The sequence below is a fragment of the Brachycentrus maculatus genome, unplaced genomic scaffold (assembly GCF_059751285.1).
Source record: "Brachycentrus maculatus isolate JH-2025_06_01 unplaced genomic scaffold, ASM5975128v1 h1tg000361l, whole genome shotgun sequence".
In the NCBI taxonomy this organism is placed as follows: Eukaryota; Metazoa; Arthropoda; class Insecta; order Trichoptera; family Brachycentridae; genus Brachycentrus; species Brachycentrus maculatus.
In genome coordinates this window covers 347764-365519 of record NW_028281110.1, presented here as the reverse complement: position 1 = coordinate 365519, position 17756 = coordinate 347764, and the positions used below count along the sequence as shown (strand labels likewise).

Sequence of the window (17756 nt, the reverse complement as noted above, 5' to 3'; positions counted from 1 at the left end):
AAATATTACCACGTTATAAAACGACAATTTTGTTAAATGGAAATGGATTATGAAACATTAGATGTATTAAAACAATTACTACAATATGTTCGGAGTGAGAGAGAAAAATTAGAAGATGATCAAAGAAAACGATTAGAAGATAATCAAAGAAGACGTGGAAATCTAAGAACTAGTGATAAAATTAAAGATAAAAGTCCATGTAAGATTTGTGAAAATTTAAATAAGGGAACTCGATATCACTCTGAAGCAACGTGCTGGTTTAAAACAAAGGAGGATGATAAGATTAATAATAAAAATGAAGATTTACAAATTACACAGAAACAGTGCTTGAAGAATGAAAATAAAAATAATGTGGAAAAAATTTCTACAAAATATAAAATAAAATATACTCCAGAAAAGAAGAATTTCGAAGCAGATTGTGTGAGCAGGAATCCAGTATTAGAATCGAAGGAAAATGCAAATGAACAATTAAAAGTTGTAAATTTGGTTAAATTAGAAGATATTTTAAAATATCAGAATAAAAATGAAGACATACAAATAACACAGAAACAGTGCTTGAAAAATAAAAATAAAAATAAAGTAGAAAAAACTTCTACGAAAGATAAAATAAAATACACTCCAGGAAAGAAGAATTTAGAAGTAGATTGTCTAAGCAGGAATCCAGTATTAAAATCGAATGAAAATGCAGATGAACAATTAAAAGTTATAAATTTGGTTAAATTAGAAGATACTTTAAGAGATCGGAATAAAAATGAAGGAATTCAAAAGAAAAAAACAAATGGATTGAAAAAAAACTGTGTCTACTTTAAAAGGGTCAAGAAGAAGAAAAAAAATACAAAAAAAAAGAAAGAAAAAAAGAACGGAAAAAAGAAAAAAAAGAAAGAAAGAAAAAAAAACAAGAAAGAAAAAAAAGAAAGAAAAAAAGAAGGAAAAAAGAAAGAAAGAAAAAAAAAAAATTATCATATCACTAAATTTTACTATGAATTTTCATCCCCAAGGGGGGAGATGTAATAAAATAACTAGGTACCTACCTATACATTTTATTAAGTACTTACAAATAGTACCTACACAAAACAGTTCCAGCTCAGAATTAAACAAAAGACTTCCGATAATATTATTAACTGTCAGAATCAGATAGATAGATAGATAGATAGATATAAAAATTATTATAAAGATAAATTAAGAATAAACTTTAATTACAAAGCAACACATTGTTTATTTTATTATTATACACCCACTTTACATATTATTTACACTTAATTTTCAAAAGGAAAATATTACCACGTTATATATATATATATATATATATATATATATATATATATATATATATATATGTATATATATATATATATATATATATATATATATATATATATAAATAAAAAAAATATATATATATATTTATATATATATATATATATATATATATATATATATATATATATATATATATATATATATATATATATACATATAAATATATATACATATACATATATCCAAACAAAATGTTGTGAATATATTTATATACTTAGGTTGTTTCTTTTGGAAGTTTGGTTTTTAAATTGGCAACATTGTGTCTACAGATTGTCAATTAGACAGTTGATTTGTAGTCAGTACGTTTTGCCATTTCACCATGAATAAACTGAATGATCATTATGCGCGTCGTAGGTTCGGTGAATGGGCCGAAAACAATATTCAGCTTGATCCTCTTTTTTAACGCAAATTTTGTTCACCGATGAGGCACATTTTTTGTTGAATGGCTATGTCAATAAGAGGAATTATCGAATTTGGAGTGGAGAAAACCGAGAAGCCTCTCTCGAGACGCCCTTACATCCATTAAAAGTCACTGTTTGGTGTGCTTTATGGGCTGGTGGAATCATTGGCTCACATTTTTTTAAAGACGATGCCGGCCATAATGTTACGGTCAATGGAGAGCGCTACAGAACTATGATTTATGACTTTTTCGTACCTCAGTTGAATGGCATTGATGTGACAGAGCTGTGGTTTTAACAAGATGGCGCAACATGCCACATGTCGGGTGCCACCATCAATTTATTGCGGGAAGTTTGAATATATACCTCTAAAAAAACAGCCTATATATTATGTTGCTCTGAAATAATCTAATGATTTACTCGTCCGTGCAACATTGTTGGTTGACATTTCAAGTGTTTTATTTTTATTTTGTTTACAAAGCTGTGGCGTTTATTAAAAAATTACTCCCATAAGCATATTTATTGATACATTAAATTCATGATATTTTTAGCCTGTGTTTTTTTCCATAATCACTTAATTAGTTTTTTAACTCGTTGCTTTTAATTGCTTTTCTTCTTATATTGCCCCTCTTACATTCACGGACACTTTATCGTATAGCAGTCACTTTTGTAAGGACATATAAAGTTTTTTTTTCAATTATAATTAAAATGACCACCGAAAGAATCATTTTAAATCTAGACGTATTCTTACCATATAATTATTCGAGTTTTACATAAGTTACAATCATCAAAGTATGCGTCAACTATGTATGCATTTTACATTTTATTTTTCTTGTCCATTTACTCCATACTCTCTGCGTCATGAACAACAACAGAAAACTTCATATATACTTATCATATAAAACTACACAAAACCTTTTTATAATCTAACTTCACTACGTAAAACATCGTTTACAGTTTATTTATTGTTTCGGCATTAACTTTGTGGTAAGACATATTACAATGATTAAAGAAAACACTTGTTTTTTACCACTTGAGTTTTATTATTGACTACATGTTTCAGAAGTTAAACTTCCATCATTATACAGTTATTATACAGACCTGAATGATGGAAGTTTAACTTCTGAAACATGTAGTCTATAATAAAACTCAAGTGGTAAAAAACAAGTGTTTTCTTTAATCATCGTTTACATTCGTAATGATTTTTTTCTTAAATCAACAATAGGTTTTTAATAAAGGAATCAAAATCTTTAAAATATATAATACATAATATAAACCAATATTTTTAGCTTTTCCACTTTATTTTTATTTGACCAGCGACCGGGTTTCTTCGTTACCGACATCATCACCAGTCTGATGATGTCGGTAACGAAGAAACCCGGTCGCTGGTCAAATAAAAATAAAGTGGAAAAGCTAAAAATATTGGTTTTAATCTAATAATATATTAAAAATGCAATTCCATCACAAAGTGTCAGTGGATAATATAAATATAATACATACTTATGTTATGTACAACATTTGGAGTGTGTTCAAATCCTTGTTCACAATTCTTGGTTTCTCCGGTTAGGACTTATTTATATATTGACATCTCAACATAGATGAAGAAGGATATGGGAGTAACATGTAAAATTCATTATTCTACCCATGATTGACAGCCACACTAAGATTTTTATTTAGCGGAGACCCTTAATAACAGCGTCATGAGAGTATTAGGTATATATGTAGGAGTTCCAAATTTTAGTAGTGTGGTTGTTCATCATGGGTAGAATAGCGAATGTTGCATGTATGTAAAGTGATAAAACTAGCCTATTTAAAATTGGAACTCAAACATGGGTAGAATGCTGAATGTTACATGTTACTCCCGTATTCTTATTCATCTATGATGAGATGTCAATATATAAATATCTCGTATGTGAAGTGACCCAGATTAGTGAACAAGGACTTGAACACGTTCAAAATATTGTACATAACGTAAGTATATATATTTTAAAGATTTTTGATCCCTTTGTAAAAACATATTATTAATGTGAGAAAAAAAATCATTATAAATGTAAACGATGTTTTACTTAGTGAAGTTAGATTATTTAAAAAGGTTTTGTGTAGTTTTATATATTTTTAAAAATTCGGATCGAAAAAAAAACACGCAGGTACAATGCATAAACTCGTACAAAATTTTGCGTCGGCCGAAATGTCCAGTTTTTATGTTTCGTCCTGAACGACTCTTGCCTTTTTCTTCTCGTTATCATATTTCACGAGTGAATTCGATCTGTGTAAAATGAGCAATGCTTTTGTGTTGCCTCGGCTTGCCCGCGCCTTGCACGGCTGTTTCCCATAATGCCTAACACCAAGGCGGATCGATCGGCGCGGAAAACTATTACTCTGGGTTTATGGCTCGCAGCCTCGGAAGGTTTCAGCGAGGAGCTTCCCTGACCCCCCCCCCCGGGACCCCCGGGACTCCCGGACCACGGACACCGGACCCCGGACCCCGGACCCCCGAGATATCCATCACTGTCCGGTGTTAGATTGCTTTTTGGAATTTCGATTTCGCAGACTTTGAACTCTCCTTCTCGCCATTTTTAATATCTGGCTTGTATTGGAAGCAACATACATACCTACTCATCGATACGTGAAACTAAGTAACTGACTAACGGTCACGCAGGGGTAGGCAGAGAGAATAGAACGACACATCAATCTGTATTTGTCACAATTGAACAATCTTCGCTTCTTACACATTCACACCCGCCGATTACTCCGACTCATGATTTGATCATTTCAAGAAATTGAAATACTTGATCGTGACAAGTTTTCTTCGGTTTTACTTTACTCCTATTACCAACTATATGCCCAAACCATCTCAAGACACCTTTCTTAATTTGAAATATTAAGAGTTTATTATATTTAATAACAAAAAAAAAAAACAATATCAACTACAACAACATGGACATTTTATTCAGTAAAATTTCAATTTATTTTTATATTTAGTATGTATTTCTGATATAAGTTTGTAATATATTTAAAATTCATTATTATTTCCAAAAAAATATATAATTATTTCATAAAACAAGATCTTCATGTATAATCGTAATTCCTTTTTTTAGGTAAAAAAAACATATTACTTTTATTTCCATTTTTTTATTACTCCAATTGAACATGGGTGAGATTGAGAGCTTGAGACAAACATCTATAGTTTTTGTGTGAAATAAGATGCATGTGTGAGCCTCCCATTCGATTGGATAGAGCTATATACTTCACAAATGTCAACTAAGGGCATCACCGTCAGCCGTAATTACAAATCTATCGAATAAAAGCTAACATACGAACGGAATCCAACATAACATAAATACATCTTTACATAAAAATAACAGACATATGAACAGAATGGGGAACGATATATAAAAGTGATCACTTTAACCGGCCGAATGCCGTGTCGTATGCTCTAGGATTCTCAGACTTTCCTTTACATTCGAATAAATGAATAAATGAAACACGTATATAAAAATAACGATAGATCATCTCAAGTTGTGATACCTATAATATGTAGTTTTATTCCTATGATGACTCATGACGAGCAAACTACATACAATGACATCCATTAAGGGTAACACAACGTCCTTTTTTAAATAAAAAGCTATAAATTCTTTCGCCATAAATAAAGCCCTTTACTTAGGAATGTATTTTTTTTAAAAAATCACCAAATTAAATTTCATTTTCGGACTTCTTTTGACAGTCCTTCATTTATTTTTTTTAAAATATTCATGCCATAAATATCAAATGTTAAATTATGTCTTTAAATAACTCCTGCGTTGAAATTTATACGCAAGTTCAAGATAAAAATAAGAGACAAGGAAGGATTCCATAAGCAAATTGTAAGGTCTGTGGCGTTTATTTTTAGTCACATTAAAATCTGGATGTGAAAGTGTCATTTAATGTCGACATTTTATTCTTAATTAGAATGCTGAAAATCCCTACGGAAAAATCAATACATTTTGCAAAGCCGAAGATTAATCTCGACCACAGTAATTTTAGGGAAACTTTAACTCAATCTTCTTTATAAGAAGCTCATATTTAATTGGGGTTTATGAATATACATTTGAGATAAGTGTAATACTTTTTCTTCTTCAAACCCTCATCCGCACCTGACGGTGCATATGCCCTACTGCAGGATATAATTGCAGTGTTATCTTAATCGTTAAGTGTAATTCGAAATAATACTGCTTTTAATTCGAAAGCGCATGTGCTGAATTATTCAGTAATTTCATTTATTGATTCTGCAGTCACTATATGGTAATATCTTTCCATTTTTAATTTACGTCTCGTTTGGTAAATACTGCTATTTCTTACAATCTTAGCTTCATATACGGTGTTTGAAAATGACGCGGTATGTATCAAAACACGAGTCACAATAGATTTTAAGATATTATTGTATGTACCAAGTAAAACTTAAATTTAAAACGAAATATTTAATTTATGTATTGATTGTTAAATAAAACATAGATTTTTTGAGTCTATTAAGTTGTATTTTATTGTAAAAAAACACATAAAAATTAATATTGTGACAATTGTTTCTCTACTTGAGTACCTAGAATTGTATAGCTACATAAGGACCGTAAGTCCATTTAATCTTCACATTCGTTTGAAAATGCTATAACTAGGCGAAACAATTGTCACAATATTAATTTTGATGTGTTTTTTAACAATAAAATACAACTTAGTAGACTCAAAAAATCTGTGTTTTAACAATTAATACATAAATTAAAATGGAGTTCTTCAAATTTAACGCCAAATCAATAAAGAAATATTAAATGTTAGATGCATCAGTTTTTACACAAAACAATACATTATTGTTTTTTACTTTTATGGTATAGTATAAAATCAGTAAAGAGAAATCCGTGTTATAATACAGCGAAGACGTACGCGTGTAATACATCCGCATGTGTATGATAATAATATAATATCTGAATTGAATCCATGCTGGGCCCTAACAAGAAGCTCGTTAGGGCGTTACAACGCATGAATGGAGCTTTCTAGACATGCAGACTCTCGACCGAAAAGCTCGGCGTTTGGCATTTTGTTCGAACAGCTTTAAATCATTTGTAACCCTTTGGGGTGACCGATTTTTTATTCGTCAGTAGCAGCCGTCCTCTGGCACTCGGTAGTCCTGCCGCGCTCAGGTGCGCCGCGCACTGCCATCTAGCGACCGGAAGCGGAACACGGCCACAGGAAACCAGCAATGAGCGCGCCAAACGGACGCTTTTAACAGTGTTCTTTTATTGTCGTTTGTTTTGCACAAATTATGAGGGTAATTCAACGTTTATCAGAAATTGAGAACGTAATATACTGATTCAAGGCCTTCTACTTATATTTATTTTGTTATGTTCTCCTGGTAGAACTTTAATTTACAACATTTTGAATGTGTCATTTTGAGGTCGTCTGCCCCGTAAATGCCCAGACTTCCATATTCTTCTTCATCTTTGATGAATGTCAAAAAATAATATGAACTTTAGTTTATTAATTTATTAGTTTTTTAATTTAACTAACTAACCATCACGCCGCTTCCCCGCAGGGCTAGGCGGAGAGAATAGAACGCCACACCACTCTGTCTTTGCAAACATTCTTCGCCTCTTCCACATTCGTGTATCTCCTCATACATACCCGACGATTATTTCGACTCCTGACCCGACCGCTTTCAAGAATTTAACATACCTGACGGGCAATTTTTTTCTCGGTCTTCCTGTTTCTTTTTCTAACTACATTCGCGTGATAAAATTGTTTTACCGTACTTTTCTCACTCATTCGTTCCACATGTCCATCTCAACACGCCTTTCTCAATTTTATCGATAATGCTTATCTCAGCCTTGCATTCTTTTCTTATTCGAACATTTATCATACATCGTTTTGCCGCACATTCGTCTGAGGGATCGCATTTCGACTGCATTCATTCTACTTTCATCCTTCTTTTGCCAGCTCCGTGCTTTTCTTTCATACTTTATATAGTATCGAATCAAAATATTTTGTGTAATCAATAAGTATCATCAACATTCAGAGGCTCTCAAACTTTTTGGGGCCATTGCCCCCGGGAGATGTGATGTTGTATTTGCTGTTGCCCACATCTCGACAGAGTCAATGTCGTTTTTCACTTTTGCTTTTACAATTTGTTACCAACTTTTAAAATTTTTTTTAAATTCGCTGTCAATTTATTTTACTGATTCTCCAAAGTTTGCTGGCGATTTTTTGTTTATCCAAATTTGTAAAATCACCCAAAATCGCATCCAAAATGAAATTCAACTGTTGATATACGCAGACACCAAAGACTGTAATACCTAATTAAGTCTGAAATATTGGCAATCAATAGTATTGAAACAAAAAAAAATATTTTGGTTCGGCAAATAACTAGAAAAATACCATGCATTTATAATTTTAAATTGTTTTTTCAACGATTTTTATTTTTATTGAGTTAGTAGCTTATAAAAGTTGAAGTCTATCTAGTCTTCATGCATCTAATTTCCATTGGAAGATTTACCAAATTTTACACCAGGAAATAAATATTGATAGTAAATCTTTCATAATTTACTGAATACATTAATTTGGTAATTTATTCATTTATATCGTTTTATGTGTACTGTATATTTTATCCGAGAAAATACAGATATTGTTTTTGCCTAGCCTTTTAAAATTCGATGTGCCTACAATACATTGCGACGATTATTTTTATGAACCTTCCATTAATTGTTCTATAAATAAACTTGTAAAAATAGAAATAAACTTTTGGAACGTTTGAACTACCCACGTGTATTTGAAAGGCATCTTAGAGGCAATTTTACGTTTTTCTTATAATTATTTTTTATTTTAATAAATAAATAATATTGAAATTATATTTTTGGCATTTCGAATTTCGCTTTTTTTTGTTCGCTAAAATGATTTCTGTACTTTTTTCTATTTTTGAAAATGCCACGCCTGGGTGATAAAAATCCCATACCAAGTGGCTGGCTTACCTATCATAACAATTCGTATGTTAGTAAGGGCTCCCATTTGTCCCGATATATTGGGAGATGTCACCGTTATGATAGTAATGTCTTGACAACCTAGAACGTATATGAGAAAAAACGAAGACGTTTTATGAAAATCTGAAAACGGATAATTATTTTTTTTAATTTTAGTTTTACTTAGTAAGTACCATTATTCATTAATACACAGAACGGCTGTCCAAACTCAAAACACAGTAAGGGACATTTTTTTGGTAGTACGTTTTTTTTTCATTTTTGGACTAAGTAGATTCTACTTAGTCCAAAAATGCAAAAAAAAACGTACTACAAAAAATGTCCCTTACTGTGTTTTTTTTGGACAGCCGAGTAGATACCAGTAAATACCAATATAAAACACCAGTACTAAGTAAGACGTAAATTAAATATGGATATATTTTACCACAAAGTGACTAATCAATACTTATATAATTCTGTTGGTGAAACGAAACGTGTATTATCCGTTTCCGTCGAGAATTTTCCAGCGATAAGGGTCCTAAAAATAGTGTCAATTAATCATATATTTTAGTTAAAATCTCTCTTACGCATAATCTTAAAAAAAATCTATACCGAAAAATTTAATAAAAATGGAAGCCGATATTTAAAAAAAACCTTTCAGTGCAAATGTCCCGACGGATTCTAAGAAAAATATAGCAACCCTAGTATAGGCACTTACTTATCTTGTTTAGAGCTAAACCTTGGGGTCTTGGACATTCAGGGCACAAGTCCTATTGTCCTGTGGAATGTTGTAGCAAGTGAGAAAGGTTGTACGAAACGTTTTGGGATCAATTCCTTATCTCGTCTTCACTTCCTACGATGTATTTATGTATATTTATTCTTATCGATCTGTTTACTGTTGGTTTGAATATACATATTACGTTGTTTGATATCCAGAGTTAATTTTTAAAAAAAAATTTATTATTAGATTAAAACCAATATTTTTAGCTTTTCCACTTTTTTATTTGACCAGCGACCGGGTTTCGTCGTTACCGACATCACCAGTCTGATGATGTCGGTAACGACGAAACCCGGTCGCTGGTCAAATAAAAAAGTGGAAAAGCTAAAAATATTGGTTTTAATCTAATAATAAATTAAAAATGCAATTCCATCACGAAGTGTCAGTGGATAATATAAATCTTTTTTTTTTTTAATTATAAGAAACGAAAATGAATAGTACAAAAATAATTTAAAGACAATTAACAGAAAAAAAACACTGAAATTTTTTGTTTTCGGATATTAAAATTTAATAATTGAGTATAATAATTGACATTTTCGTTTATATATCTTATTAGTTTACAAATAAAAATCAGGTCATACAAATAAAAATTTAATTTGTGACATTTGTTTCGCCTTGTTATGACATTTTCAAACTAATGCCATTATTAAAAAAGAATGCCACAACAAGGTAAAACAATTGTCACTTATTTTATTTTTATGTGTTTTTAATAATAAAACACAATTTAGTAGACCCTAAAAATCAGTGTTTTATTTTGATACTTAAATATATTGTAGATTGAATTGAAGTTCTACAAATTAAACGCCAAATCTATAAATATATTACATATTGTTTGTTAATGTGTGAAATCATAAACAATATTATTCTGATATTAGTACAAAATTTATTATAGTGCTGGGTCCGCACCTGTACATTGTAGGTACACGCGCTGTTGCCAGGTTGTCACTTATCTGCGTTCCATTACAAACTTACATCGTAGAAATAAAAATAAAAATGATGTAGGCATAAAACGGATTGTTTATCAAATTTTCATCGGAATTTTTTTTGTAACCTGTTCTCGTCAGCCTTCTAAAATTTAAGACTTGACGAAGACTGCACTTTATAAGACTACTATATACCCAATGCAAAACCTCGACAATGATTTCGCGGACCATATCGATATCTGGTCACTTCTTAACCATGAAGTAATAATAATTACATTATTTCAGGTTAATGCATAATTCCGTGTTTTTTTCTATATGTTCATCCTCGTTTAGAAAAGTACTTTTCGAACCAATAATATAATTAAAAAGAGAAAACGCATTATTTTATCCAAAAGTCCACTAAGACCTCACTTTGCGTCGTAGATGCATATTAAATTATCGCGACGCAAATTGAAACAACGCAAAGTGAATTGCTATTTTCCATTGGAAATCATATAAACATCAAATATAGCGAAAATGAGTGTTGATTCAGTAACGACGCAACTTCGAAAAAACGCAAAGTGAAACGACGCAAAGCGAGGTCTGAGTGTACATATATATATATATATTATGTACAAATTGACTACGGCTGTTGATAAAGGGAAAAAAACAGGGTTACCTCGCTCTCTGTTTTTCGGATTACGGAAAATTAAATGTTTTTTTTTCCTTTCGTAGTTCTTTATGTTAGTAATACCATATTTATTGACTGCCAAATCAAACAGTTTACACAGCGTCAACATTATACACTTGGTTGTGTCGCGTGTCGGTTGTGGTTGCGGTTCACCAATTGAGTGCCCGGCTTAAATTGAGCTGTAAGTTGTTTGATGTGTGATCTTGGCACTAAACGCAGTATTAATCCGAGCCGTTTGTCGTTACGACCACACACGAGCAGTTTGAAGCCGAAATCTTCCCTTAAATAATAGCTTTAACGCATCTCATGCGGGAGCGATCGAGCGTAGGTTAATGAGTGACGCAGGCATATATGCGCGCGTAACGTATTAATTGCGACGCGTCAGCATATACATAATTGCACATTTTAAATCTTTTCGATAAAAAAAATATATAAACTCTCCCCTACATTATGACGTTTAAATGAATTAGTTTCTTACGTGCATCCTAATAATTTTTAAATATTAAGTAAAACTAATTATACACCGATAAAACGTAAAAGAAATCAATAATTAACTAATGAGTGGTACTAGTGGTAAGGTTTATAATAAAGCTTTAACGAAAATTCAACACATGTTTAAACCTTAAAAATCGCAGTTTAATAAGCAAAAAACAGTCTCCCGCTACCACGGTAAAAAAAAGTAATTGTGATTTTGTCCGCCTCCGTAGCATAATGGTCAGCACACTCAGTTACTGTGCTGGAGGTCCCGGGTTTGATTCCCAGGGGGGAGGTCAAATAAATATAAGTGATTTTTCACTCTAATATTTATTCAATATCACCCCGGACTGGTCTGGTGCCTGAAGCGGACGGCTGATCACCTTTCCTTCATGTGTTAACGATCAAGATAACACTGCATTTATATGATGCATTGCCTTATGCACCATCGGGTGTGGATGAGGATTTAATAATGTACTTAATAATAATAATAATTTTGATTACAGTCGCTCGCAAAAGGCGATTGGTGGACTGACGACTGTTAAACTCGCCTCCCGCATAAAATGTGTTAAAAATCATGAATCCGACACTTACTGAACACTGAGGAAGAAGAATTTTATTGACGTTTCATAATATTATTGTAATAAATGTTTGTTATTGGGTTGTGAGTAGTGAGTAGTGAGTAGTGGCGTGGCGTTGCGCGCGTGCGCCCGCTCGCCTGCCGATAAGTCGTCGCGCGCCGGCCGGAATACCGATAGTGCACAGGGCCCTGCTATCTCCCTAGCCAGGGCAGCCTCAGGGTTCGGCCTTATTGGCCCAGATTGGCGTGATTCCTTCATAAACTTTCTTAATTTTTCATAATTTTTCTTCTTCACATTTTATAATATTTTATTTGGGAATTTGACAGAACAGTTACATCAAGTTATATACAAATATGAGTGCGCAATTTACAATCGGGATACAATTTTATATGTTCCACATTTTCAATAAATTTCGCAACTTAGTTAAAAAAATTGCTTTGCAAAAGCAGATCTGTCAGGAAGCCTAGATGCTTCTGTATCAGATCTGGGCATGCGGTGGGACAGCTTTCAATGTATACAAAAATGAGTATTACAAAGCAAATACTTGTACTGTTCCAATCAGTGGCGTGCGCTGAGATTATAATCAGCGTAAGCAGTACGAAAAACAGCTTTTCTAACTAACTAACTAAACTAACTAACCATCACGCCGCTTCCCCGCCGGGGTAGGCAGAGAGAATAGAACGCCACACCACTCTGTCTTTGCAAACATTCTTCGCCTCTTCCACGTTCATGCATCTCCTCATACATACCCGCCGATTGTTACGACTCTTAACCTGACCACTTTCAAGTATTTGGCATACCTGATCGTGCCATGTTTTTCTCCCTCTTTCTCTGCTTCTTTTCCCAATTAATTTCGCCTCATAAATTTGTTTTACCGTTCTTTCTTCACTCATTCGTTCTACATGTCCAAACCATCTCAACACACCTTTCTTAATTTTATCGATAATGCTTATCTCAGCTTTTCATTATTTATTATTTTAAACTCATCTGTCATAACACTTATAATGCGTATTTTGTCGCGGAGAAATAACCAAAATATATTTTTCAATATTAAAAAAATATTATTATCACAGTTTTCGATATTCTTTTCCATTCCATTAGGGTAGGCACTGCTTATGGGCTTATATGAAATGCGAGCCACTGGTTCCAATCACAAAAATCTATATTTGTAAAAATACCTGAAAGTGGGACGGGGGGAGGAAAAGGGAAGATCAAAGCCCAAGTCAAAGACAAATTGAACGAAACGAGCGATTCACCACGATATCAATGTCGACTTACAATGTCAAATGATCTCTGCGCTGACAAGGTCGAGAGCCGAATATATCAAAATCGGATTCATCGTTAACCAATTTTGATGAACAATAAATATGGGAACTTTGTTTGGAGTTTGTTCTACTCGTGGGAAGCGCTAAGGTGTCAGTTGCCCTGGTGATTCGACTGGGAACTCTAAAACATACGTTCCAGCAATTTATCCGCAATCGTGTTTTCGTCGATAAGAACTTATTAAATATTTTGTCATTGTTACGACTGTATGAATGTTGGTCGGATTTTCATTGGTCACCAATGAGACTGAGTAGGTACTTATATATTTAAAAAAATATACTCATTAACAAATTTTGATAACATAATTGAGTCGGATTGTGGTTCCGTGTGTTGTCTTTGACCGAGTTCTTGAGTTCAATTCCCACTCTGCCACTAGGTAATTCCCATCTTCAAAAACATAAGCCACTTGATATATCATTAAGAAACACACATATTTATGTAAAAAGTATAAGATTGCATAAATCTCAGATGCATAAGGTAGATATGCTTATTCATGAAGAGTAGTTGCGATTATTCTTGGCGCTCGCGAAAAGATTTCTCCTTTCGTTAGTAAATAAATGCACTCGGACGCAGTCTCCATCGCAATGTGCCGAAAGAATTAATATTTATTTCCTTTCATCAATCGGATTCCTGCAATGGCCGAAGGGGCATAATGTTAATACGAGTAATTTCGTGACATTAAACTTTACGAACCGTGACACGATTCAGCTTTTTACCGGCGGACGTTTGAAGTGACCGCGCGTTTTTGAAAGGCATCTTACGAGGCAATATAAGAAAAGTCATTTTCATAAGAACCGTTCAGTTTTTATATGTAAATAAATTTATGTCGCTATCCACTCGGTTGATATTTAAGCTACTGATACAGAGAATTAAGACGAGCATGCTCTCTAGCTGTGTATAAATTTGCGTGAAATAAGCATGCTTGTTTATGGTACATACATCGGTACTAGCATGCTCATAAGTCTCCCACTCGCACTACAGGTGGCATGCTCGAAAATGAACGACTGTCGATTTTTGAGCATGCTCGAAATGAGCACGCTTATGTTTAGCAAAGTATTTGCACTCATGCTACGAAGTAGCATTTGCTCAGTTATATCACGCTTATGCGCTAATAATGAGCGTGTGTATTTAGACCTTAAGATGTTTTTTTTTTTTTTTTTTTTAATTACCTAACGTCCAAGTGACTCTGAAATCTAGCTACGGCTTATGCAACACCGTTTATCATGTCCCTACTCAGGCTTCAACTTTAAAAGTTTCATAGCCTATGCCTACTTGTGAGTGGATTTACTCTTTATGTTTAAAGTTACTATAATTTCATGCAATTCATGAGTGAAAATTCTAGGCAAAAACACTCGCTACCTTAAGATGTACCTACTTACTTAGGATAAAAGCGTTCTATAGTCAGATTAGATAATTAGCATTACATTGAAAGTTGTACCACCGCATTCCCAGATCTGATACAGAAGCATCTAGGCTTCCTGACAGACCTTCTCTTGCAAAGAAATTTTTATTTAATTTTTATGTTTATAGATGATTAGCAGTGTTAAATAATATATTATTGTCCACAGCAGCAGAAGTTCCTGAAGCGACCGGCGGATTCGGGGCCCGGCTCGGGCGGCGGGGGCGCCGGGGGCGGGGGCGGGGGCGGAGCGTCCCCGCCAGGCAAGCTCCAGCGGCCCAATCAGGCCGGCGAGGGCCTCACCAAGTTCTCCGTGGAGATCGTGCAGCAGCTGGAGTTCACCTCGGCGGCCGACTCGCAGCCGCAGCAGATCTCGACCAACGTGACGGTCAAGGCGCTCACTAACTCCTCCGTGAAGAGCGAGGCGGGCGTGCCGCTGTTGGAGTGCAAGCGGGAGCCGGACCATGACTTCGCCGACCTGGACCAGTGCGCCGCGGCGCTGGAGAAGGACGCGGCGGCCAACTTCCCCGGCTTCACGGACCTCATCGGCGACGAGGCGGGCAACGAGATCATCACGTCGGACGCGTTTAAAGATCTCATCTCGGAGATCTCCGACTACCCGGAATTCATGAAGGACTTCGACTTCGAAGACAAGTGTTCGGACGGTTTCGGTATCGAGGATCGCGGCGTGACGAACGATAACAGAGTGAAACTAGAGGACAACGGTCAGGGCGCGTTGAGGCGGAGCGAGAGCCCCGGCCAGGGCAACCGGGGCTTCGGGCCGCGGCCCGGCGGGGGGTACGGCGGCGGCGGCCAGTCCCCCGCCGCGCAGACCCTCAAGCAGATGGCGGAGCAGCACCAGCACAAGCAGCTCGGGCTGGGCCCCGGCCGCTCGCCCTACCCCGAGCTGCAGGACTACCTGTCCGGGCCCGGGGGCGCCTTCCGCAAGGAGCAAGTCAAGCAGGAGCCCGGCTACGCGTCGTCCTACAAGCAGTACTCGCCGTACGGCAGCCCGGGCTCGGGCGGCAGTCCGGGTTACCTGCCCCGCCCTCCGCTGGGTGGCCCGTCCCCCCCGCGGCCCCCCTCGGGCCCCCCTCCGCAGCCCCCTTCGTCGGGCAACCTGCACATCAATCAGGCCCAGCACCTTCACATCTCCCACCCGGGGCACGGCATTCAGGTAGGTCCCAACATATTTACTGTATTCGATATAAAAGCGAATGTTTTTATCCACTTAGGTATGTTTTTCTCTCTTAAGACGCTTACCTATTATTAATCGGGATCTTATTTCTGTCTACGCGATGAACCCTTTCGGTGTAGCGTCGCGTTGGCGAAAATCAAAATGGTTTCCGCGACAAATGAGATCCTTAGGGTGGCCGACACACGACACGATCCCCTCGCGAGTATCTCCCTCCATGCGGGTACTACGTACGGCGATACCGCTCCCCCCCCCCGCCCCGCCGCTCACTGCTGACTCACTCTTGTTGTGAGAAATGTCCTATTTTCCATAGCAATTTATCAGTCGCTTTAAAATATTACGAAATCTGATATGTATTCGTACGTTATAATATTTCACATTTCATGTTACTTGGCGGCATAAATTCTGACGTTCATTAGAAACAACTATTATAACTGCGCCACTGCGGTAGTCACAACTCACAAATATATCGTACAGTAAAGCCTCGATATGACGGATCTCTATTTTACAAATTTCTGATATAACGGAGAAAAAATCCGGTCAAATTATTTACCTTTCAATAACTTTTTAAATTTAAAAACCATATATTTATTTTGAAGGAAAACTATTTTTTTCAATAAAAAAACGGTGTTTTAAGGAAAAAAATCAAATAAGTCAAATGTTACCAAGGTTTACAGTGAATTTTGTTGTAATTTAACGTATATCGGGCCTTAAATGTTTCTTAAGGGAATATTCGCAAACACAGAATTCATCCCACCGGAGACCACCGAAAGGTCACATATCTGTTCACGCCCGATTTTTTTAAAGAATGTATATTAGATATTTATTGTTTTTTAGAATATAAGTATGTAGAATAAATATTTTTATAAATTTTTAAACTCTTTACCTTTCAATAACTCATTTCTTTTAAAAACAATATAATTATTTCGAAGAAAAACTTATTATTTTATTATTTCAATGCAAAAAACGGTGTTTTACGAAAAATGTTACCTGGATTAAGAGAAAATCATGTTGCGACTTAACGAATACTGGGCCTTAAACCGTTTCGTTATATATAACATGCATACTTTATGACGTGCGGAATTAAAGCAAAACCGTGTAATTGTAATAATATTATCTTGAGTAATACACCACAATATTTATATTCAGGAACGCGTCGACCTCGCTGATGGCCACATTCGCGACAGCTCTCGATTCAGGGGTTTATAACTCCAAGGCCGCGGTCCTTAATGATTTTACTTGTTTTTATCGAGTGTGTTGGCAGTCGCGAGATCGTGGATCGTTTGGAATTAGAGAATGATTTCACATGATACCTGTGACACATCATATTTAATAAACGTTTCCATCTGACAGTGATGACGTACCATGGAATCTTTCGAGGCCCGTTCCGTCACGATCAAGATAACCTTCCTCTTATTTTACTCCAATACTTATTACTTCTTCATATTTGGATGCTACTTGAATATCAAGGCATTGTTTTATTTGAAAGTTGTTGATATATTAAAAAAAAACTTGTCAAAAAGTGGGTCTCATATTTCTATCTTCGACATACGTGTATATCGTATGTTATTTATTGTTTCGGCGTTTAATTTGTAAAACTCCATAATTTATATTTTGAACACTGATTTTAGCGTCTACTAAGGGGTATTTTTTAATTTAAAAATATATTAATAAAAAATAAAAATCATGACAATTGTTTCGCCTTGTTAGGGCATTAT

At 35.0% G+C, this 17756-nt stretch overlaps 1 protein-coding gene across 1 annotated transcript in view; it reads left to right on the top strand.

Moving 5' to 3' along the window:
• The window catches only part of mam (neurogenic protein mastermind), a 143960-nt gene that overhangs the window by 30278 nt on the left and 95926 nt on the right, over positions 1-17756 (top strand). Inside the window, exon 4 of the mRNA XM_088269723.1 lies at positions 15013-16020. Coding sequence (XP_088125849.1) covers positions 15013-16020 — 1008 coding nt within the window. The remainder of the gene's footprint in view (positions 1-15012; positions 16021-17756) is intronic.